Genomic DNA, 24,149 nt, shown 5'->3' with positions numbered 1-24,149 from the left:
CGAGGGAGGTAAGTCCACCTGAACATCCCCCTCTTTTAGACGGTTTTTAAACGTTTTTATTCTACTCTGGCGCCTCTGTACACCAAGCCTTGCTGAAATCTTGATACCATCCTCGGTGGAGGGGTGCTACCCCGTTTCCTATCTACAGAGAGCAACATCTTAAAAACCTGAGTGGGGTCAGGTTCTAATACTCCCCACCTGCACTTAAAGTGGTTGCCTATGGGTAACCCATGTTTGTGAGTATATCTAAATACTTTGCTTTAAACCACAACCAACTTAACAATACTACACCATATTGGGCTCTCGATTTCTCTTTGTTCTTCCAAGCGCTGTGGAAGAGGTCGGCGCTATATAAATACTAAATAATAATAATAAATAGATTTCTGATAATTATACCAGCCCCTCTGTGATTTTCTCTAGGTTCCCACTTAGGAACCAGCTAGATCTCCAAATGGAGAGGAGAGGGGGGAGACACCTTGGGGGCCCCTACAGGCTCTGGGGCCATCGCCTCTATGGAAGCGCCGGCTGAGCCTTCTAATATGGCCGCACTGAAATACAATTGCCAATTATTGCATGTGGTGTTTTAAATTCAATTGTGTAATTATCTCAAACATTCTGTAGATTTCTGTTATGCTAATACCCAATTTTCAAAGTTGCTGAAAGAACACATCAGGAAAGTACTCTCCCCCTCCTCTGTATGGATTTACCTGGGTAGTATGAGGGGGGGGGGGGGAGGTGCCGAGCAGGCGTACATGAGAAACACTGCAGTCAGTGGGAGATTGGGCTGCTATCATTATTATCGTTTCTTTAAAAAATGCTGTTTAGCTGGCTTTTCTGCTCAGCCAGGACTAGGGTTTACACATGTATCTCAATGTCTTGCCTAGTCAGTTGTACTCGTTCTATAAGTGTGACACAGAAGTCTCATCATCTTCATGAAGATGAACAACGCTCTTAGTTATCTCATCTCAGATCCGAGATGAAAAACTAACTATAACAAGTAACTTGTCTATATATCTTATCTAAAGTTTAGATAGTTTACACAGCAAATCTATCTGCAAACAGCTTTAATAGAATATGATTATTTCTTCCTGTGATACGACAGCAGACATGTTGTTTGTAAACATTACACAGAGGCAGGCTTACCTGCATCTTGAGCAAAAAACCTAATCCCCCCTCTTCCTTCATCTGCCTCTGAAATCTCTGGCTAGTAATGCCTCCCCCTCCTCCTGCCCAGACTGAGCTCACATGAGCCCTTGCTACTGTCTGAAAGTGCCTTGACTCTCTGAAAACTTGTGGGTGTGGCTTGTTTAGTTTATAGGGAATTAGAGTATTAAAACAAAAACAAAAAAGTATTTGGCTTGAGGAATGCCCCACAAACAATAGGAAAGGAACATAATTATGCAATGAGTAAAAGTTCATCTCGGATCCACTTTAACATCCATTTTGATGGCCTGAAAATGTCAAGGAAAGCTCAGCATATACCTCATGATTTAAAAAATATATATTTTAGACATTATTTATCATTAAACTTTGAATGTATCAAATCCACTCTCCATGCCTGGGGAAAACATAGATCCATACGAAAAGAAATATCTGACCCTGTGGAAATTCAGATTCCTGTAACAAGTACCGGTATTTGTAGAATATAAAATTAATAATAACATGCGCTAAAGAGCAGAAATACTTCACAATTTATTCAATGCTTTAAAATCATAAAATGTACAACACCTGTTTTAAATAACCCACCATACGTAACACTGCTTTCATTCAACCACTCACACACACAAAAGAGGGCCCCTCTATTCAATCCTATTTCACCAGTGTCATAGATTTCTCTAAAATCACAAGAAAGGACTAGTGTTCCTTTATAGGGCTTCTATCCCTTGATCGGATCAGTTCAATTCCCTTAGGGTTCTTTCCACAGTAAAATTCACACTGTTACCCTCAGAGTCCAGATTCTCTTGGTTAGTTACAATTCCGTCAGATAAACTCACGTGTCCCTTAGGGTAGGAGATTGGTAGCCGCTTCCCACAGCGATGTACTCGTACAGCAGGATTCCCCCGCTTTGACCTCCTTGCGTGCAGGATACCTCTCCCACAACAGTCTGCTCGCTTGCTCTCTCAGCGTCTCCGGCTTCTTCCGGCGGCATACGTAGGTTCCGTCTGAAAGATTCAGACCTCGCTCGCCGCACTTCCGCTCAGCTGATCCGGCTAGCGTATCAATTTAGGTGACGTCACCACACAGCTTCTGGGTCTTTGTTTACAAGTGGCTGCTGCGCGCTTACGCAGCCAACTCAGTCCAGAGCTTCTTAGCAGATGCTTATAGCATAAAAACAACCTCTACGCGTTTCAGCCAATACGTTGGCCCTCATCAGGAGGAATTAGTAATGCACAGGAGGCCAGTCAGTTCTCCTATCTTTATAGTGCAGGGTCACCATTTTGCTCCATCATTTCACTCCACCCTTATGCAAATCTGTAGTTGGATCCTTTCTTCTTAAAGCAACATATTCCAATATTCCTTCACTTTGGACACTGATGAATATAATACACAGCACATCCCTCTTGCCACACTCATCAAGCAAGATGCATCCTCACCTCATCAATCACTACCCCACATAAAAAATTACATAAAATTGACTCTTTTGAGATTACTTAAAAAAGGCAAAAAACTCCATTTCGCTATTAAGGCCTTTAGGTTCCAATGTGTCCAACTGGTAAATCCACTTAGACTCTTTTTGTGACATCTTGCCTATATAGTCACCACCCCTTTTGGCTGGATGGACAATTTCCAAACCATAAAAAATAGTCCCCTTTAAAAGGCCTCTGTGTTTCTCTTTATAGTGCTTAGACAACGGGTGTCCCTCATTTTTCTTTTCTATATTATTAAAATGTTCCCCGATCCATCTCTGTAGGGACCTTTTTGTCCTCCCCACATATCTTTTTTGGCAGGGGCATTGGATGCAATAAATCACGCCACTGGTTGTGCATGTGATAGAATCTTTAATCTTATAGGTCGTTAAGTCAGGTGCTTTAACCTCCACTATCCTCCCTGGGTTGCTTGTTCTCCTGCAATTAAGGCAAAAGCCACACCTCATAAACCCTCCCCTTCCACGTTCTTGTACTGTATCCATCCCATATTTACATTCATTAGCTGCTGTGGCTATGGATAGTCCAATATTTGGTGCTCTCTTAAAAATTAATTTAGGCCTCTCAGGTATCAGCTCCCCCAAGGTTTTATCTTCCTTTAATACATCCCAGTGTTTGCGGATTATCCCCGCTATTTTATTTGATTGTGTAGTATGCTGAAATAACATGCTAAAGTTATTCGCATCCCACTCGGTTTTATTTTGATTTTTATTATTATTAGTGGACAGTAATTCCTCTCGGGGCTTCAATCCTACTATTGTCCTGGATTCCTCCACCTGTCCTATCGGGTATCCTTTCTCCAAGAAGCAGTCCACGAGCCTATCCGCCTCCACCTCATACTCCTCCATTTCCGCACAATTGCGACGTAGCCTCGTGAACTGCCCCCTGGGGATATTATCCAACCATCGAGGGAGATGGCAACTGGTGTATAAAATATAACTATTGACATCAACTGTCTTCTGGAAAGTCCTTGTCTTTATAGACTGAGCCTCAACATATAATTCCAGGTCCAAAAAATTTACACTGCTAGTACTAACATTCGCAGTGAACTTGATCCCCCAGTCATTTTATTGACGACGTGCTATTATTTTGGAGGGGAGATGAGGCATCTCTGGAAAGATATATTGAGTACATGGGTAAAAACGACTAACTATGATTTTAAAGCATTGAATAAATTGTGAAGTATTTCTGCTCTTTAGCGCATGTTATTATTAATTTTATATTCTACAAATTGTCTTTTGGGGGTTGATGGGATTCCCCCATGTAACGTGCAGCTCATTAATTGTATCACCTAGCGCTAATTGTACTACTCATAGAATTTGTTTATATTAATTCCCTACATAATATGGCGGCAAGAGGTGATTTGTGGAAGTTTAGGAATAATCGAGGGGAACGGATTAGGGAATTTTTTAAAGAACAGGATGGATCTCAGGGAAGTAAAGGTGATATAGTATTCCAACTAAAGGAGTTGGAAAAATTATTGGTGAAGGAAACTAAGAATATATGGGAGGTGGCATCCTTGGAAAAGTATTTGCAGTGGGAAATAGCCCCGGTCGGCCTGGCAGTAACTAAGGTTTTGTCTGAAGATTTGGCAGATGGTGAAACATTGGCCAAGTGGGACTATATGTTTCACGTGTTCTCGATGGAGACAATGCAATTTATTATTGATGCAAGAAAGGCACAGTCAGAAAATCTAGGGGAAAGTATTAAAGAGGTACAGGAAAAACTGGCCCCCTTTAGGTCATTGGAGCAATATCACAATATGGAGGTGAGTATTTGTAACAGATTAGAGTTACTGGAAAAGGAGATAGTGGGCAAGAAATTAAGGAAATTTGTTAGAGACTCGGTCCCTATGGAAGGAGATGAGCAATTAAGAGTAATGGTAGAGGAAAGTGTGGAGGTGGAAAAATCTCAGTGTGAAAGTATGATGGGGACACTTGAGACTATAGATGAGACGGGGGAGGGGATGGAGAGTGATGAAGAGGGTGCCAGGTGCTCCACACTGCGGGGTTTTGAGATGATCAGTGAAGAAGAACAGACAGATGAGTTTAGTGAGGATGAGGAAAGAGAAGTTTTACCCTCGGCCCACCCCTTGGCCCCAACGGATAATATCGAGGGAATTCTCGGTGTGGGGAATGGGGGACGAGTTAACAATATAAGAGTAAGTGGGACCAATCGATCTAGATCAGGCAGTAGAAGCCCTAGAAGGAATAGCAGATTCAGTGGAGGTAAGCGAACCACACCTAGTCCCGGTAGATTTAACATCCCGACATTCAATAGGTACTCCCCATTGGATAGGAATCCAAGGGAGGCTACAACCTTGGAGGGGGGTTCAGCTATTAAAAATAGGACACCAAGAGGCCCGCTCCTGAAGGGACAGGAGACCTTTAGAAGGAATACGGGGCATATATCAATGCCAAATCAAACACCCTATCAAGGACAGAAGGGTAGAACCAGCAATTTGAGGAGTAATAATAGAAATAGAAGTAATATAATAGTGGAAGAACCAAGGAATTCAATTAGTCAATATTTTTTACGGACACCACGAGCAGGAAACGTAAAAGGGGGTGCAGGGGGGGTGGGAAGAAACGTAAAAAAGAAATAGATAGTGAAGAGGTGGACATCGTGGGGGGTGGGGTGTTTAATTTAAGTAAACGTACCCTTAAAAAAGAGGAAACTCACCTTCTAGCAAAAGGTCTAAAATTTGCTCCTAATAATAAAATTAATAAATTTGACACATATATAAGCGTGAAGAAATTCACGAGAAAGATGTGTTTAAGGAAATATTTTTTGAAGAACCCCACACAAAGGGATAATATTCAATCGTCCTCCATGCACACCACATTGAGAAATCCCTCGACCTTTTTTCCACAGACTGAATATAGTGAAGCAATGACTGCTTTCGAAAATTTAGTGGAGAAAGACATCAGACACTTGAAGGTCAGTAAGTTTGGATATGATAATTTATCCTGTGGTGAGAGGAAAGCCTTACGTGAACTTCGGAAAGATCCAGAAATAACAATACGCCCAGCAGATAAGGGGGGTGGTATTGTGATTCAGGACTCCTCGGCATATCAAAATGAGGCACTACGCCTGTTGGGTGACTCAGAGACCTATTACGTCTTGAGTATTGACCCAACCATTAGATTTGCGGAGGAACTAAAGAATTTGTTGGATGAAGGATCACAACAAGGGATTCTCAACCAGAATGAGTACGAGTTCTTGGATGTGAAATTTCCAAGACGGCCACTGTTCTACCACCTGCCAAAGGTACATAAAGATATTAATAATCCGCCTGGCAGGCCAATCATATCGGGGGTGGGATCATTAACTGCAAACCTTTTGAGGTACGTGGACTCCTTTTTGCAACAGCATGTAAAGTACACCAAGGCCTATCTAGAAGACACTAAACATATCCTGAATATATTAGAGGGTCTGCAGTGGGAAGAGAATTGGGTACTGTGTACTATGGATGTATCCTCTTTATACACAATAATTAAACACGAAAGGGGACTGGAAGCAGTCGGATTTTATTTAGAAAAAGATGAGATGTTAAGTGAAGAACAGAGATGCTTCATCCTCAAATCCATTAAATTTATTTTGGAACATAATTATTTTGAATATGGTGGGAGGTGGTACCTACAGAAAGGGGGTACAGCTATGGGGACCCGGTTCGCACCGGCCTATGCTAATTTGTTCATGTCCCATTGGGAAGAGGAATATGTTTTTGGGGAACGAGGTGGTGGTGCGAACCTGGTCCTCTGGCGTCGTTTTATTGAAGACGTGCTATTAATTTGGAGGGGAGATGAGGCATCTCTGGAAAGATATATTGAGTACATGGGTGAAAACGACTGGGGGATCAAGTTCACTGCGAATGTTAGTACTAGCAGTGTAAATTTTTTGGACCTGGAATTATATGTTGAGGCTCAGTCTATAAAGACAAGAACTTTCCAGAAGACAGTTGATGTCAATAGTTATATTTTATACACCAGTTGCCATCTCCCTCGATGGTTGGATAATATCCCCAGGGGGCAGTTCACGAGGCTACGTCGCAATTGTGCGGAAATGGAGGAGTATGAGGTGGAGGCGGATAGGCTCGTGGACTGCTTCTTGGAGAAAGGATACCCGATAGGACAGGTGGAGGAATCCAGGAGAATAGTAGGATTGAAGCCCCGAGAGGAATTACTGTCCACTAATAATAATAAAAATCAAAATAAAACCGAGTGGGATGCGAATAACTTTAGCATGTTATTTCAGCATACTACACAATCAAATAAAATAGCGGGGATAATCCGCAAACACTGGGATGTATTAAAGGAAAATAAAACCTTGGGGGAGCTGATACCTGAGGCCTAAATTAATTTTTAAGAGAGCACCAAATATTGGACTATCCATAGCCACAGCAGCTAATGAATGTAAATATGGGATGGATACAGTACAAGAACGTGGAAGGGGAGGGTTTATGAGGTGTGGCTTTTGCCTTAATTGCAGGAGAACAAGCAACCCAGGGAGGATAGTGGAGGTTAAAGCACCTGACTTAACGACCTATAAGATTAAAGATTCTATCACATGCACAACCAGTGGCGTGATTTATTGCATCCAATGCCCCTGCCAAAAAAGATATGTGGGGAGGACAAAAAGGTCCCTACAGAGGAGGATCGGGGAACATTTTAATAATATAGAAAAGAAAAATGAGGGACACCCGTTGTCTAAGCACTATAAAGAGAAACACAGAGGCCTTTTAAAGGGGACTATTTTTTATGGTTTGGAAATTGTCCATCCAGCCAAAAGGGGCGGTGACTATATAGGCAAGATGTCACAAAAAGAGTCTAAGTGGATTTACCAGTTGGACACATTGGTACCTAAAGGCCTTAATAGCGAAATGGAGTTTTTTGCCTTTTTTAAGTAATCTCAAAAGAGTCAATTTTATGTAATTTTTTATGTGGGGTGGTGATTGATGAGGTGAGGATGCATCTTGCTTGATGAGTGTGGCAAGAGGGATGTGCTGTGTATTATATTCATCAGTGTCCAAAGTGAAGGAATATTGAAATATGTTGCTTTAAGAAGAAAGGATCCAACTACAGATTTGCATAAGGGTGGTGTGAAATGATGGAGCAAAATGGTGACCCTGCACTATAAAGGTAGGAGAACTGACTGGCCTCCTGTGCATTACTAATTCCTCCTGATGAGGGCCAACGTATTGGCTGAAACGCGTAGAGGTTGTTTTTATGCTATAAGCATCTGCTAAGAAGCTCTGGACTGAGTTGGCTGCGTAAGCGCGCAGCAGCCACTTGTAAACAAAGACCCAGAAGCTGTGTGGTGACGTCACCTAAATTGATACGTTAGCCGGATCAGCTGAGCGGAAGTGCGGAGAGCGAGGTCTGAATCTTTCAGACGGAACCTATGTATGCCGCCGGAAGAAGCCGGAGACGCTGAGAGAGCAAGCGAGCAGACTGTTGTGGGAGAGGTATCCTGCACGCAAGGAGGTCAAAGCGGGGGAATCCTGCTGTACGAGTACATCGCTGTGGGAAGCGGCTACCAATCTCCTACCCTAAGGGACACGTGAGTTTATCTGACGGAATTGTAACTAACCAAGAGGATCTGGACTCTGAGGGTAACAGTGTGAATTTTACTGTGGAAAGAACCCTAGGGAATTGAACTGATCCGATCAAGGGATAGAAGCCCTATAAAGGAACACTAGTCCTTTCTTGTGATTTTAGAGAAATCTATGACACTGGTGAAATAGGATTGAATAGAGGGCCCCTCTATGGTGTGTGTGAGTGGTTGAATGAAAGCAGTGTTACGTATGGTGGGTTATTTGAAACAGGTGTTGTACATTTTATGATTTTAAAGCATTGAATAAATTGTGAAGTATTTCTGCTCTTTAGCGCATGTTATTATTAATTTTATATTCTACAAATTGTCTTTTGGGGGTTGATGGGATTCCCTAATGTAACGTGCAGCTCATTAATTGTATCACCTAGCGCTAATTGTACTACTCATAGAATTTGTTTATATTAAGTACCGATATTTATTCTCTGAAGGGCCCTTATGCAATTCACTTTTTCTCCTGAGATTTCTCCTAGGTGATATTTTCACAATGTGTCATAAAATACGTTTTAAGCCACCAGAAAGCAAGAAAATGCTCAAAATAAATTTGATAGTACTTTTTCGCCAACTATTGGGTACTTTTTTAATTGTAAAATGTTGAAAATTTTGTTTACAGAGAAGATGAAAATTATCTGCTAGGAGATAAGTCAGGTGAAAAATGTAATTGCATATGGGCCATAGAGTCAGTTAACCTGAAATCCTGGTCTACCTCTGGTATTCACTCTCTGAATTATGTATTTCATGATAAAAAAAAACCTCAAACCCTTTGAAGTTCTAGTACAGCAATATGGGCGTTCCAAAAGATCGTTTCACCTACGACTAACTATCCCATTAAGGCAGGGAACACACTTAAAGAAAACCTGAACTGAAAATTAAAAGTCTAAATAAACATGCACAGGTCATACTTATCTCCCTTGTAGTCTACTCCTCAATCACTTTCTCCTCTCCCGCGACCTGTTTGTCCACTCTGATCAAGGGAATTGTCCGTCCTCCATTTTGAAAATGGCTTTTACTCCATAACAGTTTTCTGGGCAGCACACTGTTAAACTGTAACATTACCCACTTGAGCTATAGGGAAACATAGACATTACCTGGCACATCAGTTGTCCTCTCAGCTATAACTGACAGCAACTGTTACATAACTGACAGCAACTGGTATATTTCAGTTCTGACAAAATGTTGTCAGAACTGGAAGGAATCATTGTCGGAAGAAAATGGTGAGCTTCTGAGAGGAACTGATGGCAAGGTAACTATGTAATGTTCATTTGAAGTTACCTCATGTGTTTATTTTAAATAATTTTACTCAGTACAGGTTCCCTTTAACTTTCGGTTTTGCGCGCGCGTTTTTCTGCATACTTTTTCTGCACACCAAGGCCACTATGCAATTCACTTTTCTCCTGAGTTTTTCTCATAGGTGATATTTTTAAACTTGTCAATAAAATGCCTTTTAAACCACCAGTAAGAGAGAAAATACTCAAAATAATTTTAATAGTACTTTTTCACATCATTTTTGGTACTTTTTCAATTGCAAGGTGCTGAAAAAGTATTTTAAAGAGAAGATGAAAAATGATCTCATAGGAGGAAACTCAGGAGAAAAAGTGAATTGCATATAGGCCCAAGTGCGTTTTCATGCAGGAAAACGCGCACGTTTTTCACAGCAGCTGATGTAATTGATAGAGAAAACTGCCAAAATGTGCAGAGTCATCATGCAGAATGTCAGTTTTTTTTCTGCGTGTGAAAAACACAGTAAGTGTGAACTATCACATTGATTAACATGAGTTCTCAATTTTTCTGTGCAGAAAACGCGCACGAAAACGTACAAGTGTGTTCCCTGCCATACATAAATCCCCTTGTTCGAGCCTTCCTGCTCTACCAAGGCACATCTTGGGATGCAATGAGAGGGGGTATGTCAACTTGGTATAATGAACTACTGGATCACCACCCAGCCACTGTAGATAAATACTTTGCTGGTTGGTCCGTGGACTACAATATTTATAAGCAACGCAAGTAATTTCTGCCTCATATCAGATAAAAAAAATACTCCCACTGTTTTACCCATTGGGAAACATTTAGCAAGATCTTACTAAAATGGTACCTCACACCCCACAAGCTAGCAATGTTTTCCAACGATAACTCCCAATTGTGCTGAAGGAATTGCAATAAAGTGGGCTCACAACACCGTCTACTCTGGGCAGAGGCGGGACAAGGTCCTCCAGCACCCAAGGCTGAGACACCAAAGTGCGCCCCTCCATCCCTCCCACCCCAGCTGTCACACACTGATTGCTATTAGACTAAGAGGTGCCACAGGGCCCACAACCTCCCCAACACCTCAATATCTAGTTATCTGGCTTGCAGTCACTGTCATGTATCCCCTTTTCTTATTTCTTTCTGCTTAAAACACAATTAGGAATGACAGCTGAATGAATTGTGCGCCCCCTCCTACACTGCGCCCTGAGGCTGGAGCCTCTCCAGCCTATGCCTCGGCCCGGCCCTGACTCTGGGAGTGTCCAGAAATGGACAGACTGCAGAGACATAGTTATTGTTGCATGGTGGCTTAGTGGTTAGCGCTCTCGCCTTGCAGTGTTGGGTCCCTGGTTCAAATCCCAGCCAGGTCAACATCTGCAAGGACTTTGTATGTTCTCCCTGTGTCTGCGTGGGTTTCCACTGGGCACTCCGGTTTACTCCCACATTCCAAAAACATACAGTTAGGTTAATTTGCTTCCCCCTAAAAATTGGCCCAAAACTACAATACATACACTACATGATACATACTGTACATAGGCATATGACTAAGGTGGAGTCCGGGTCACCAAAATTTCATTTGGTTGTCTAGTGCAGACAAAGGAGTGGGCGGCAGGGAGCACTTATAGTTTCTTGTTCTGAACAGCTTCTTCTCTTCCTCCACCCGTGGCTCTGAACTTCTGGCAGGTCTTTTGGGTCTCAATCACATCTGATCATTTATACGATGTAATCCGGATCCAGGAGACTGTGTCAGTGTTCCAGCACCACCCGGTAGTGAAAGTGGGGTGATGGAAGAGACTCTGCCATCACCCTTCTTCCACCACCGGGTGGTGCTGTAACACTGACATGGTCTCCTGGATCCCAATGACATGTCAAAATCCGTGGGCCTTCTACTACTCCGGGTCGCAATGACCCGGAGTAGTACGTCTGCGCTGCCAGGCGGTGAGCGTCCTAGATCAAGCTCCTGTTGCCGGGCACTTTCTGCGCATGTGCGTGACTACCATGCCACGAGGGAAGTATCTAGACTCATTGCTTTTTTTCTCCAAGTACATGACTACCATGCCACGGGGAAGTATCTAGACTCATTGCTTTTTTTTCTCCAGGTACATGACTACCATGCCACGAGGGAAGTATCCAGACTCATTGCTTTCACCAGGTACATGACTACCATGCCACGAGGGAAGTATCCAGACTCATTACTTTCACCAGGTACATGACTACCATGCTATGAGGGAAGTATCTAGACTCATTGCTTTCACAGGTACATGACTACCATGCCACGAGGGAAGTATCTAGACTCATTGCTTTTTTTCTCCAAGTACATGACTACCATGCCACAGGGAAGTATCTAGACTCATTGCTTTTTTTCTCCAGGTACATGACTACCATGCCACGAGGGAAGTATCCAGACTACTGTGCCACAAGGGAAATATTCTTACTCATTGCTTTCACTAGGTACATTACTTCAGCGCCACAAGGCAAATATCTAGACTGATTTTCCATTCATGTGAGTGGTCCGTTTCCTTTACTGGGAATAGGAGTGAGGTAGCCATCTTTGCAGCCAGTACAGCTGTACTTCCCTGCTGCTGTGCCAGAGAGGACAAGGTTACGGTATGATCACCTTTGTCTGCACACCTGTCATGCTGAGTTGTAGACCTGCAGCTTACACAAGCCATTTCTCTGTACTGACTTTCAGCACTCATGTAAATTTATGACATTTGAAGTCAAAGGGCTGTGGAAGAAGGAATTGTCATGGGAACTCCTACCATCTCACAAGAGTTTATTAAATGTGCAGAATGCCACATGTCCATATCTATTGCATGATTTATTTTTTATGAAGCAGACAATTCTGTACAGGTTTCTCTCCCAGCTCTCTATCCGCCCTCTCTTACATACATTTCTTCTATCTTCTCTCCTATACACTCTTTCTCTGTGTCGTTTTTTAAGGGTGGATTTCTGACTGGTTATGTGTGAGGGGCTAATGTAAGGTGTAAAGTTGTTCTGGTAAAGTTCTGTGCTGCCCCCCATGATCTGTAGCCACGCCCGTCCTATCTCTTCTTCTTTCATTGTCTCTTTCCTGTTTACTCCCTTGCTGTACAGTTTCCTCAGTACTGGAACCTTCCTGGCAGAAAAGCAGAAGGCCTTATTGGATTGTTACTGCTGTTTTATTCACCCATAACAGGAACATTCCAGATACTTTTTCCACCATACTCAGAGTTAGATTAAGATGAAATTGGACCCTAGACAAGGTAGTAGCTTTGGCTCCGCCTTATGGTAATCTAAGATGGGAGAAGGGTCATACAGTGGCAGTTGCACCCCTGTCACCTACTGGCCCCATGCACCTATCTAGGATACTTTTTGGATGATCCTGCTCTGATCCATACTACATATGTTTTGCACAGTGCGAAATACAGCACAGTCCCCAGTATCCAGCACTCGCAGGGGTCGCGTGATGCCGGATACCTGTGCTTGCCGGTTGCTTTGCAACTGGCTGAATTAGCCCTAACCTCCCCCCTTAAATACTTACCGAGCCTCCAGCGATGTGTAGCAGGCTTCCTGTATCTCCCCGCAGGCTCCGAGTATTTTTCCTGCTTCCCCAGTGCACGGAAGCCAGAGTGTCAGCTGACCCGCATCGGGTCATGTGACATGCCGGCTTCCGTACACTGGTGCCGGAAGCCGCTAGGAGCCCGCAAGGAGATACAGGGAGGCTGCTACACATCGCTGGTGTATTTTACTGCCTTCCAGCACAGCGAAAAAGCCCTCACAAAGAGGTCCCTGTTATCCTTCAGGCATGCCGATTAGTTGAGACTTCTGGTTGCCTGAATTCCGGGATAACGGGGACTCTGCTGTATGTCTACACCAGGTTTGATCCTTAGCACATTGTTAGCCAAAACTATTATACAATATTGTACCAGGTCAGTGTTTCCAACCCTGTCCTGAAGGCCCACCGACAGTGTATGTTCTGTGGAAATCCACAGAGTTAGCTTTGAGACACTAATTATGTATTATTTTTCGGAATATAAGAAGCACCGGAATATAAGACGCACCCAGGCTTAGAGGGCAATAATCAGGGGGGATATATATATATATATATATATATATATATATATATATATATATATACACACACACACATATATATATACTAAATTTAGGTGTGTTCATGGAGCAGGGACATCATGTAGACCTTTTCCCCCAAACTGTCTCCTTCTAAGCTACACTTCCCAGATACACTAACCCCTTCTGCCCTCCCAACTACACTGCACTATACTACACTAACCCCTGCTGCCCCACCAGCTAAGCTACACTACAATGCACTACACTCTACAATACACTACACTACACCCACTCCCCCCAGCTACACTACAACTGCACTACAACTGCAGGGAAACTCTCACCTGATCTAGCCAACATGCTCCTCTGCGCCTCTGTCTCCCTTTTGCGTCCGATGACAAATCCTTTCTCTGATGCACAGCATGGGCTTCACCCACCAGCTCTTCTGCCGGTGTATACAGATCAAGACACCCACTGCCAGGTACTGTCCTCTGCCTAGCCGGGTGATTGGGGACCCACACATGCTATCATATCGTGCTGATATGCACTGCACATAGAACACCTGTCATCAGGGGGCGCTGTACTTCCTGGTTACTGACACATTCAGCCACGCAGTAAGGGCTGGTGCACACCGAGCGGCTTTTTGGGCGTTTTCAGATCCGCTTGCGGCTGCGGATCTGCTTGGTCAATGTATCTCAATGGGGTGGTGCACACCAGAGCGGCAGGCGTTTTGCAGAAACGAAAAATGCCTGGGTGAGGCATTTTTTGGATTTCGGATGCGTTTCTGCCTCAATGTTAAGTATAGGAAAAACGCAAACCGCTCTGAAAAACGGCACTTCAGAGCGGTTTTGCAGGCGTTTTTGTTACAGAAGCTGTTCAGTAACAGCTTTACTGTAACAATATATGAAATCTACTATACTGAAAACCGCAGCAGCAATCCGCAAAACGCTAGCAAAACGCCTCATAAAAATAAAAAAAAGCGTTTAAAAATCTGCTAGCATTTTGCGGATCTGCTAGCGGGTTTTGGTGTGCACCAGCCCTAAGAGGGCCATCTGACCACACGTGTGCATCCATGATCTCCCAGCTGTGCAGAAAGCGGCATCTGGCAGCGGATTTTGCGATCTGTTTGTAAGGGCAAAATTGCTGGGGGGTGGGGATGGACAATGAGATGCAGCTTTTTACGCAGCTTGAAATTGAACCAATCAAATCCTGCTGAGGTAAAATTTGATTGGTCTATTTTCAAGCTGCATACATTTGCATTCAACATTTACATAATCCTGCATTAACTCAAATTATTTGAATCTCATTGACCATCCCTATTGTTGGGTAAAGCCTTGTGCTTTGACTGCTCCGACACTAATTGTTCTCGGAGCTGCTCTCTGCCACATGCGCCTTGGGGCACATTTGGAATATAAGATGCACCTACTCCCCCTCCCCCATTGTTTTGGGGGGGAAATGTGTGTCTTATAGTCTGAAAATACGGTACCTCACCTGTGAAGGCTTGTAGTTTCCTGTGAAGCATACTGTTGTTGGTCCTTGAGGACAGGGTTGGGGAACCACCGTATGTACTAGGTGACAGAATTTTAACAGCCGTGCATGTAATTACTAAATCCCCTAGAATAAGATTACTAAAGAGTGGACAGAACTATACTTGAGGTTAAATCACCTCAGTTGGGGCACAGCTGGCAATTAAACCTGTTTTAAATATGCACAGTTCCACAGTTCAACTAGAGAGGAGTGCCCATTTACAATTACCACTTTTTTTCATAGTATGGGGGGACCGGGAGGGAATTGGGGACATAAACAACAAAGATTGCATAGAAAGGAGGTAATAAGCTTTGTCCACTGTTCAATGTAAAGATGACTAGGCTCAGATAAATGGTGCAAGGAACTCTAGAGATTCTGAGCTAGGTGCAGCCTAGGTTTATTGAATATATAAAATATTCCTTGTAGCTTGCAGCCCATTTCCATCTCTAGTCCCACTACCACATGTCTGATCAGAGAAAGCAGAGACAGGCCTTACCTAATAGATCAGGGTTGGCCAACTTCAGTCCTCCAAGGCCATACCCATGACAGCGTTTAGGATGGACAGAGAAATGGAGACATGTGTACTACTTTATGAACCACACCTTTCCTGATTCATGCCCATCAATTCATTTGAGCTGTGCCAAGAATGTATGAGTACCTCGGCCCTTGAGGTTGAGGACTGAAATTGGACATCCCAGTCATAGATGCATAGCTCAGTCCTGACTGATCATAATACTAATATGTAAGTGTTTTGTTCTTAACTACTCCCCTTCCCCCCACCAGAGCCGGGACAAGGTCCTCCAGCACCCAAGGCTAAGACACCAAAGTGCATCCCCTCCATCCCTCCCACCCCAAATATCACACACTGATTGCTATTAGACTAGGAGGCGCCCCAGGGGCCCCAACACCTTAATCTCTAGTTATCTGGCTTGCAGTCACTGCCATGTATCCTCTTTTCTTATTTCTCTCTGCTTTAAACACAATAGGCAAATGATAGCTGAGTGAGTTGTGCACCCCCTGCTACACTGCGCCCTGAAGCTGGAGCCTCTCTGCCTCGGCCCAGCCCTGCTCCCCACAGAATTGTATTGGTGTCAGGTTGTTAACATGATGCAAAGGCTAAGCTTACAGACCAATCAATCAGCTCGCTCACATTTCAGTGTCACTTTATTTTTCACTTAAAATCAAGAAACGTACAGTTTGTGATCTTATTGCAGGATTAAATCATTCTTATTTGACCATATCAAAGATAATTTGAGTGCAACTTTTTTTCATTAACACTTGAAGATTTGGTCACTTTAAGACAGAACCAAAATGAAAGCATTCAAGTAGAGCTTACAGAAATCCTTAAGTGGATCGTAGTAAAGTTATGGTTATACAGCGTTTCAGAAATCATTTAGTGGATCATAGTAAAGTTATGGTTATACAGCGTTTCATAAATCATTAAGTGGAGCATAGTAAAGTTATGATTGTATAGCGTTTCATAAATCATTAAGTGAATCGTAGTAAAGTTATAGTTGTATAGCGTTTCATAAATCATTTCGGTAAGTGGATCATAGTAAAGTTATGGTTATACTGTATTTCTTTCAGTGATTGACACTTGCTCACGAACAAACAAAAACAGATTGTCTTTAAATGTGGAAGCCTGCAATTGGACTACCGAACGACAATGACACAAAGCCTTACATGATAACATGGCGTGTGTATGGTAACTTCTCTACAGCCCATCAGGTTGTGAAAGCTATTTAAAGCAAACCTGAACTAAATTTTTACTTGATCTCATCTCTGCAATGTTATACACAATACTTATTTCACTAATGCAAATCACAGTATATTCCCTCTGTTTCATGGGGGCTGCCATTTTGTCTCTTCAGATTCTCAAAATGCATCTGAAACAATTTTCCCCCTTGATTCTAAACAGATAATTTCCCCCACTAGGTGGCTTTGAGATGTTTTTACATTAGAGGGAGGTGGGCAGTGCAGGGCTGGAATGATGATGCAGGGAGAGGATATGAGTGACATATCACTGATAGAAAGTAGCATTTTATATTAAATCCTGATTGAGAGCAGAACATTAGAAATACCTTTCATTTGAAAAAACACATCCAGCATTGAGTTACTCTTTAAGTAGATCTTTCACCTGGCCTAGAAGAGTGTGTAGAGCACAGGCAAATATACAGAGTATACCTACGGTGCCAAAATCAGTTGTAAAGGTTTATGAAAGCCAGAACAAAAAAGTTTTGGTTTTAAGAAAAGTAAACTAACAAGGACAGACAATAGGAAATTCTATGAAAGCCATAACAGTAGGCAGTGTTGATAAGTGACCTCACGGCTTCAAGACAATATCATAGTGTGTCAAGTAACCTTCATTATACATATAAAGCTTGCGATCGTTGGAATTGTAACTAAGACTCTGCACCTTCTCGGACATCTTTTCTATTTGGATACTCAGCCGACCTTCCTTTCCTGTTTTGGTGTCAAACATGTAGAAGATCTCTTCCACCTTTGTGCTGATTGAACGAGTGACATAGAGCACTCCGCAGATCATAAAAGTATTGGTGACACCAGGCTTGTACTGTGTGGTGGTCCAGCTGCTATCTACTGTCAAAGTGGCAACATTGACTTTACCCACCACCATGTTTCCAGCACTTTCTTCAGTAGTGTACACAACCCAGAGACCCTTCTCATCTGAAGCAAAGTCAATATCTTGGAACACAGAACTAGCATACGAGTAGCGGTTGTTGAACAGTGCATTAGGTAGAGGCCTTCTTTGGTAGACTCCACTGGTCAAACTGACCCTGCAGATGTCACGGCTGTTGTAGCAGTTGTAGTATAGATTGTTGTTATGAACAATCATTCCTGCACCTTGGCCAGCAAAAGTATGGTTCCATTTTCCCTTGACAAGCATAGCGAGGGGTAGATCCATAGAGTTCTTGTACATCTGCAGGTCTGAAAGAGTTGGGTAAATACGAACAGTCTCAAGAATTCGGCCATCAGTATTCAGAGGAGCCACCCAATACATTAACTTCTTGGTGGTGTTCCATGCTGCATCTTTGCCCCATGCTCCTGACTTGTAGGCACTTCCCTTCCAGTTTAGCTGCAGAAGACTGGGTTTCCCAATACGGGCTAAGCCTTGGTGTTGACAAGACCCTGTAAGGCAATTTATGAAAACATATTACCATTAGGATATAAGTGACATTACTTTGGAGGCTATAGGTTTTCTATAGTTTATTTACTACAGTGTGTAAGGTTTATTCACCCTGCCCTTAAATATTATTTCTTAGAGATTACATACTATTATTATTATTGTGTGTTTATGTAGCCCCAACACCTTCTACAGTGCTTTACAGAGTTTGTAGTTGTGTCACTAACAGCCTAACAGAGGTGCTCTCAGTTCCTACCACAGATATAGTCTATTTCTACCCTATCATAGTCTAAGGCTATTTTTTTGGGAGGGGAGCGAATTAAGGTACCAGTATGGTTTTGGGGTGTGGGGAAAAACAGTGTGTGGTAGAAAATCCAGACAAACATGGGGAGAGCAAACAAACTCTATTCAGGTAGTTTCCAGATTTAGAAACTTGGACCTAAGCACTTCAAGAGTCCACAGAGAAAGCTATCCACTATGGTTGAAAGATGACTGGTGTAAAAGTGCTACCCAGAGTATCTAATGAGCATTCTTGCTCCATTTAACAACTGAAACCTGGCTGGTTGCTGTACACAACCAATGCAATTTTATTGGTGTTTGTGTTGATAGTTGGGTGTTATCGTCTTGCCCCATCAAAACGCCTCTTTTAAAATGACTTTAAATGGAATCTGAAGTGAGAAGGATACGGAGGCTGCCATATCTATTTCCTTTTAACCAATCCCAGTTGCCTGGCAGCCCTGCTGATCTCTTTGGCTGTAGTAGTGTTTGGATCACAGAAGAAGCGAGCATGCTGCTAATCCAGTCAGACTTCAGTCAAAGCACCTCATATGAATGCTTGTTCAATGTTTACGGCTAAAAGTATTAGAGGCAATGGATCAGCAGGACAGCCTGGCAACTTGCATTTTTTAAAAGGAAACATATGGCTGTGTGATGTGAGGGTCACCAGGGGAGTGCAAGGGAAAGTATTTGAATATTGGGGGGCACCATCAAAGTTTTGCTGAGGGGCCCGATGATTTGTAGTTACGCCCCTGATCTACATCCAACTTTGTATTGTCATCTCTTGTTTAGGACTACTTACTAATCTATATCGATATACTGAATATGTATATAGCCATCTTTCCTTCCCACAGATCAGAATCAGAATCAGAATCAATTTATTTTCGCCAAGTAAGTTTGCACCTACAAGGAATTTGTCTTGGCAGTTGCTTAACAAACACAAACAAAAAACAATACAAGGACAGACAGTGTGAATATTACAAGTTAAGGACATTATAAGTATAGTGGCAGTAAGCAATGTGCGAATTGTTCAGGTTTAGTTCTGTGCTGATTACTTTCAGTCCTAGTAGCTCTAACGTGGTTCAGCATTAAGTATGGCTACCGATTGAGGAAAAAAACTGTTCCTGTGTCTGGAGGTTTTGGTAGCGATTGACCGGAATCTTACTCCTGAAGGCATGCGCTGGAAGATGGAGTAAGCTGGGTGAGAGGGGTCAGAGGCAATTTTGGTCGCTCTCTTTCTGCACCTGCTAGTGTAAAGATCCTGCAGGGAAGGTAAGCTACAGCCAATTATCCTTTCCGCTGATCGGATGATGCGCTGCAGCCTCCCCTTTTCTAATGCTGAGCAGGAGCTGAACCATACAGTCATGGATGATGTTATGGTGGATTCGATAATTGCAGTGTAGAACTGCACCATTAGCTTTTGAGGTAGGCCAAACTTTTTCAGCTGCCGCAGATGGTACATTCTCTGTTGTGCTTTCTTGACAATAGTGGCAGTGTTGTTGTCCCATTTTAAGTCGTTTGAGATCGTGGACCCAAGAAACTTGAATGACTCTACTTGGGTTATTGTGGATCCATTTATGGTTAAGGGGAGGTGCTGGGGGGGAGATCTCCTAAAGTCTATTATCATCTCCATGGTTTTGAGAGCATTTAGTTCTAAGTTGTTGCTGCTGCACCAGGAGGAAAGCTGTCCCACCACATGCCTGTATGCAGACTCATCCCCGTTTTGAATGAGACCAACAACTGTTGTGTCGTCTGCAAACTTCAGAACCTTAACAGATGGATCTGTGGAGATGCAGTCATTGGTGTAAAGTGAGTACAGCAGTGGGGAAAGCACACAGCCCTGGGGTGCACCAGTACTGACTGTCAGAGAGCTTGATGTGAGTTTACCAAGTCTAACACGCTGTCTTCTGTCGGTTAAGAAGTCGGTTATCCATTTGCAGAGGGATTCAGGTATGTGTAGCTGGGAGAGCTTGCTGTGCAGCAGTGATGGAATTATGGTATTAAATGCAGAGCTGAAATCTATAAATAAAATCCTGGTGTAGGTTCCTGGGTTATCTAAATGCTGTAGTACATAATGCATACACATGTTCACGGCATCGTCTGCGGATCTGTTAGGTCTGTAGGCAAATTGCAAAGAGTCCAGCAGGGGATCTGTGATGGATTTCAGATAAGTCATTATCAGTTTTTCAAATGCTTTCATGACCAGTGATGTCAGGCAGGGCCGGATTTACAGCTCGGGAGCCTATAGGCACTGATGCTTTGGCGCCCTAAGCCCCACCCATCAGCACCAGCCACACCCCCAACTCACGCCCCCTTTTCTTACGCAAGCTAATATAAATATTATCAAAGGCAATTAGAGAATACCAACAATATGCAGATATTGCCAATGACATGCAGAATTTACCAAATGTAGGCTACTACCAGCAACAAGCAGATGTAGATTTTAGTGATGGGTAGATTCTACTGATAGGAAGGTGGTGGTAGGCAATATGGATGGCCTGTGAGTTGTTGCAAATTTGGTTACAATTAGTCTGCATGTTGAAAGTGAGCCAAATCAAAATCAGTTGCAGGGGTATTTGATTGGTCAAATTTAAATCGGTGTGGCCTCTTTCAGACCAGAGGCTGAGTTGTGCGGCACCACTACAGAGCGCTAGCAATTCTAAGGGCCAGAAGGTACTGATCGGTCTAATATATTGGCAGGCTGACAGTGTTTGGTTGATTTTAGTGGCGGGCTGGTAGTATTCGGTTAATCCTAGCGCCAGACTGGTAGTGATCAGTCAAATCTGGTGACAGACATGGAGTGATCGACATTCTTAGTGCCAGGCTGGTGGTGATCAGTCAAACCTAGTGGCAGACAGGCAGTGATTCGTTGAACCTAGTGCTAGGCTGGTAGAGGTTGGTTGGTTGATTGTAGTGACTGGCAGACAGTAATTGGTCGGTTCTAGTTGCAGGCAGGCAGTACATTGGTGCATTGTTCCCCTCCTCCCAGCTAGTGAAAAGCAGCTGTTTCATGCCTCCCCACATAGAAACAGCACACTGTTCAAGGGATGTCGCAATAAGGACTGAGCTTGAGGCCCCGTTTACACTTAATCAGTTGGTACACATTTCTTTTTCTTCTCCACAGCAGTGCATTATGAAAAATCTTTCAGTTAAAATGTGTATAGTGTGAACTGAGCCATAGGAAAACATGGGCATTACTTTGAAAATCAGTTGACCTTTCAGTTTTAACTGAGTGCCACTGATTAAGTGTAAATGGGGCCTAATCTTTACGGGTGACACTTATTATAATAGGAGACACATCAGTCCTCAAAGCATACCTTAATCCTAAACATATCATATGAGAGAGAGAGAGAGTTGAGCATATGCTTACAGCATCTCCCAGTGTCTGCATCTGTTTGCCCGTTATCCTCCCCATTCAAAGGGTCCTGGTCGGCACCCTGTGACCCTCACATACTATGCTGTGCATGTGCAGTGTGTCCGCCGGGTACGTTTTGGTTTGGGAGTGCGCACGTAAAGCACTTGGGGTTCCACTTCCCAGCAAGCGCGGTCACAAGACGCTCAAGCGGACATACTGTGCATACACAGTGTAGTATGTCTGGGTCAGAGGATACTGACCAGGACACTTAGAATGGGGAGGGAAACAAGCAAACAGAGGCAGATGTCGGGAGGTGCAGTAAGCATATGTACAACTCCCCTCACACACAGAGCGTCAATTTGAGGATATGTTTCGGACCAAAGTATCCTTTAAAGGAAATATCAGGCATTTGCTTCCTGTTGCTTCCCCCAGCCCCTGGAAGACTGTGTCCCTCACCACAGCTCCGCTCCCAGCCGGTCTCCTGGGGTAACCTCGGTTGCAGATGCTGACCTGGCGAGGTCGGTATCTTCTGCGCCTGCACAGAATGCTCCCAGCTACGTGAGTGTGATCTCGCAGGCGCAGAAGATACCGACCTCGCCGGGTCGGCATCTGCAACCGAGGTGACCCCGGAAGACCGGCTGAGAGCGGAGCTATGGTGAGGGACACAGTCTTCCAGGGGCTGGAGGAAGCAACAGGTAAGTAGATCACATTTTCTTTAAAATACCTGATATTTTCTTTAACCCTCACTAACCACTGATATTCCCACTTCTCTAGCTGAGTGACTACATTACTCCCCCCTTCTGAACCATGTCCCCTGATGAGGCAATCCTATGCTTCCCTTTACTCTTTCAAGTGGCCCCCCTCCCCATCTGACACCTACAACCTGGCCTTCAGCAGTGTTTCCAGAGCAGGGACAAGGTCCTCCAGCACCCAAGGCTGAGACACCAAAGTGCGCCTCTCCATCCCTCCCACCCCAGCCGTCACACACTGATTGCTATTAGACTAAGAGGGCCACAGGGCCCACAACCTCCCCAACATCTTAATATCTAGTTATCTGGCTTGCAGTCACTGCTATGTATCCCCTTTTCTTATTTCTTTCTGCTTCATACACAATTAAGAATGACAACTGAATGAATTGTGCGCCCCCTCCTACACTGCGCCCTGAGGCTGGAGCCTCTCCAGCCTATGCCTCGGCCCGGCCCTGAGTGTTTCCATTGGGCAACACTTCAGCACCACCGACCAGCTGTCACCTGGCCTGATTACAGCAGCAATGACATCTGATCAGGTCAGGTGACAACTGGACATAGCTGAGGTGTCACCCTATGGAAACACTGGAAAGCATCACAGGATTGTCTCAGCAGGGGATACTGTTCAGAAAGGGGGGGAGGGGAGGCAGGGGGAGCATTACAGTGTCAGCTAGGAAAAGGAGGGAGGAGGATCAATTAGGGTCCCAAGCCTCTCTCAGTCTCTCTGCATGATCAGTCACTCACTTTGTCCCTGTACCTGAATGCAGATCTCGCTGGCTGCAACGCAGGTCTGTGTAGCTAGCTGTATGCTGTCCTGTGATAAGAATAGCATAGTAGCACTGGCATCTTCAAATATCCCGGGCACAGGCTGAACCAATGGGGGCAGAGGCCAGGGCCGGATTTACAGCTCGGGAGCCTATAGGCACTGATGCTTTGGCGCCCTAAGCCCCACCCATCAGCACCAGCCACACCCCCAACTCACGCCCCCTTTTCTTACGCAAGCTAATATAAATATTATCAAAGGCAATTAGAGAATACCAACAATATGCAGATATTGCCAATGACATGCAGAATTTACCAAATGTAGGCTACTACCAGCAACAAGCAGATGTAGATTTTAGTGATGGGTAGATTCTACTGATAGGAAGGTGGTGGTAGGCAATATGGATGGCCTGTGAGTTGTTGCAAATTTGGTTACAATTAGTCTGCATGTTGAAAGTGAGCCAAATCAAAATCAGTTGCAGGGGTATTTGATTGGTCAAATTTAAATCGGTGTGGCCTCTTTCAGACCAGAGGCTGAGTTGTGCGGCACCACTACAGAGCGCTAGCAATTCTAAGGGCCAGAAGGTACTGATCGGTCTAATATATTGGCAGGCTGACAGTGTTTGGTTGATTTTAGTGGCGGGCTGGTAGTATTCGGTTAATCCTAGCGCCAGACTGGTAGTGATCAGTCAAATCTGGTGACAGACATGGAGTGATCGACATTCTTAGTGCCAGGCTGGTGGTGATCAGTCAAACCTAGTGGCAGACAGGCAGTGATTCGTTGAACCTAG

At 43.8% G+C, this 24,149-nt stretch overlaps 1 protein-coding gene across 1 annotated transcript in view; it reads right to left on the bottom strand.

Moving 5' to 3' along the window:
- Nucleotides 1–16,317: 16,317 nt before the first annotated feature.
- LOC137528192 (olfactomedin-like) overlaps nucleotides 16,318–24,149 on the bottom strand; it is a 44,218-nt gene continuing 36,386 nt past the window's right edge. The window contains exon 5 of the mRNA XM_068249453.1: nucleotides 16,318–18,224. Coding sequence (XP_068105554.1) covers nucleotides 17,401–18,224 — 824 coding nt within the window. The 3' untranslated portion in view covers nucleotides 16,318–17,400. The remainder of the gene's footprint in view (nucleotides 18,225–24,149) is intronic.

The sequence above is a fragment of the Hyperolius riggenbachi genome, chromosome 8 (assembly GCF_040937935.1).
Source record: "Hyperolius riggenbachi isolate aHypRig1 chromosome 8, aHypRig1.pri, whole genome shotgun sequence".
Classification (NCBI taxonomy): Eukaryota; Metazoa; Chordata; class Amphibia; order Anura; family Hyperoliidae; genus Hyperolius; species Hyperolius riggenbachi.
Note: the sequence above shows the minus strand (reverse complement) of the source record. Positions and strands in the feature narration are given on the sequence as shown.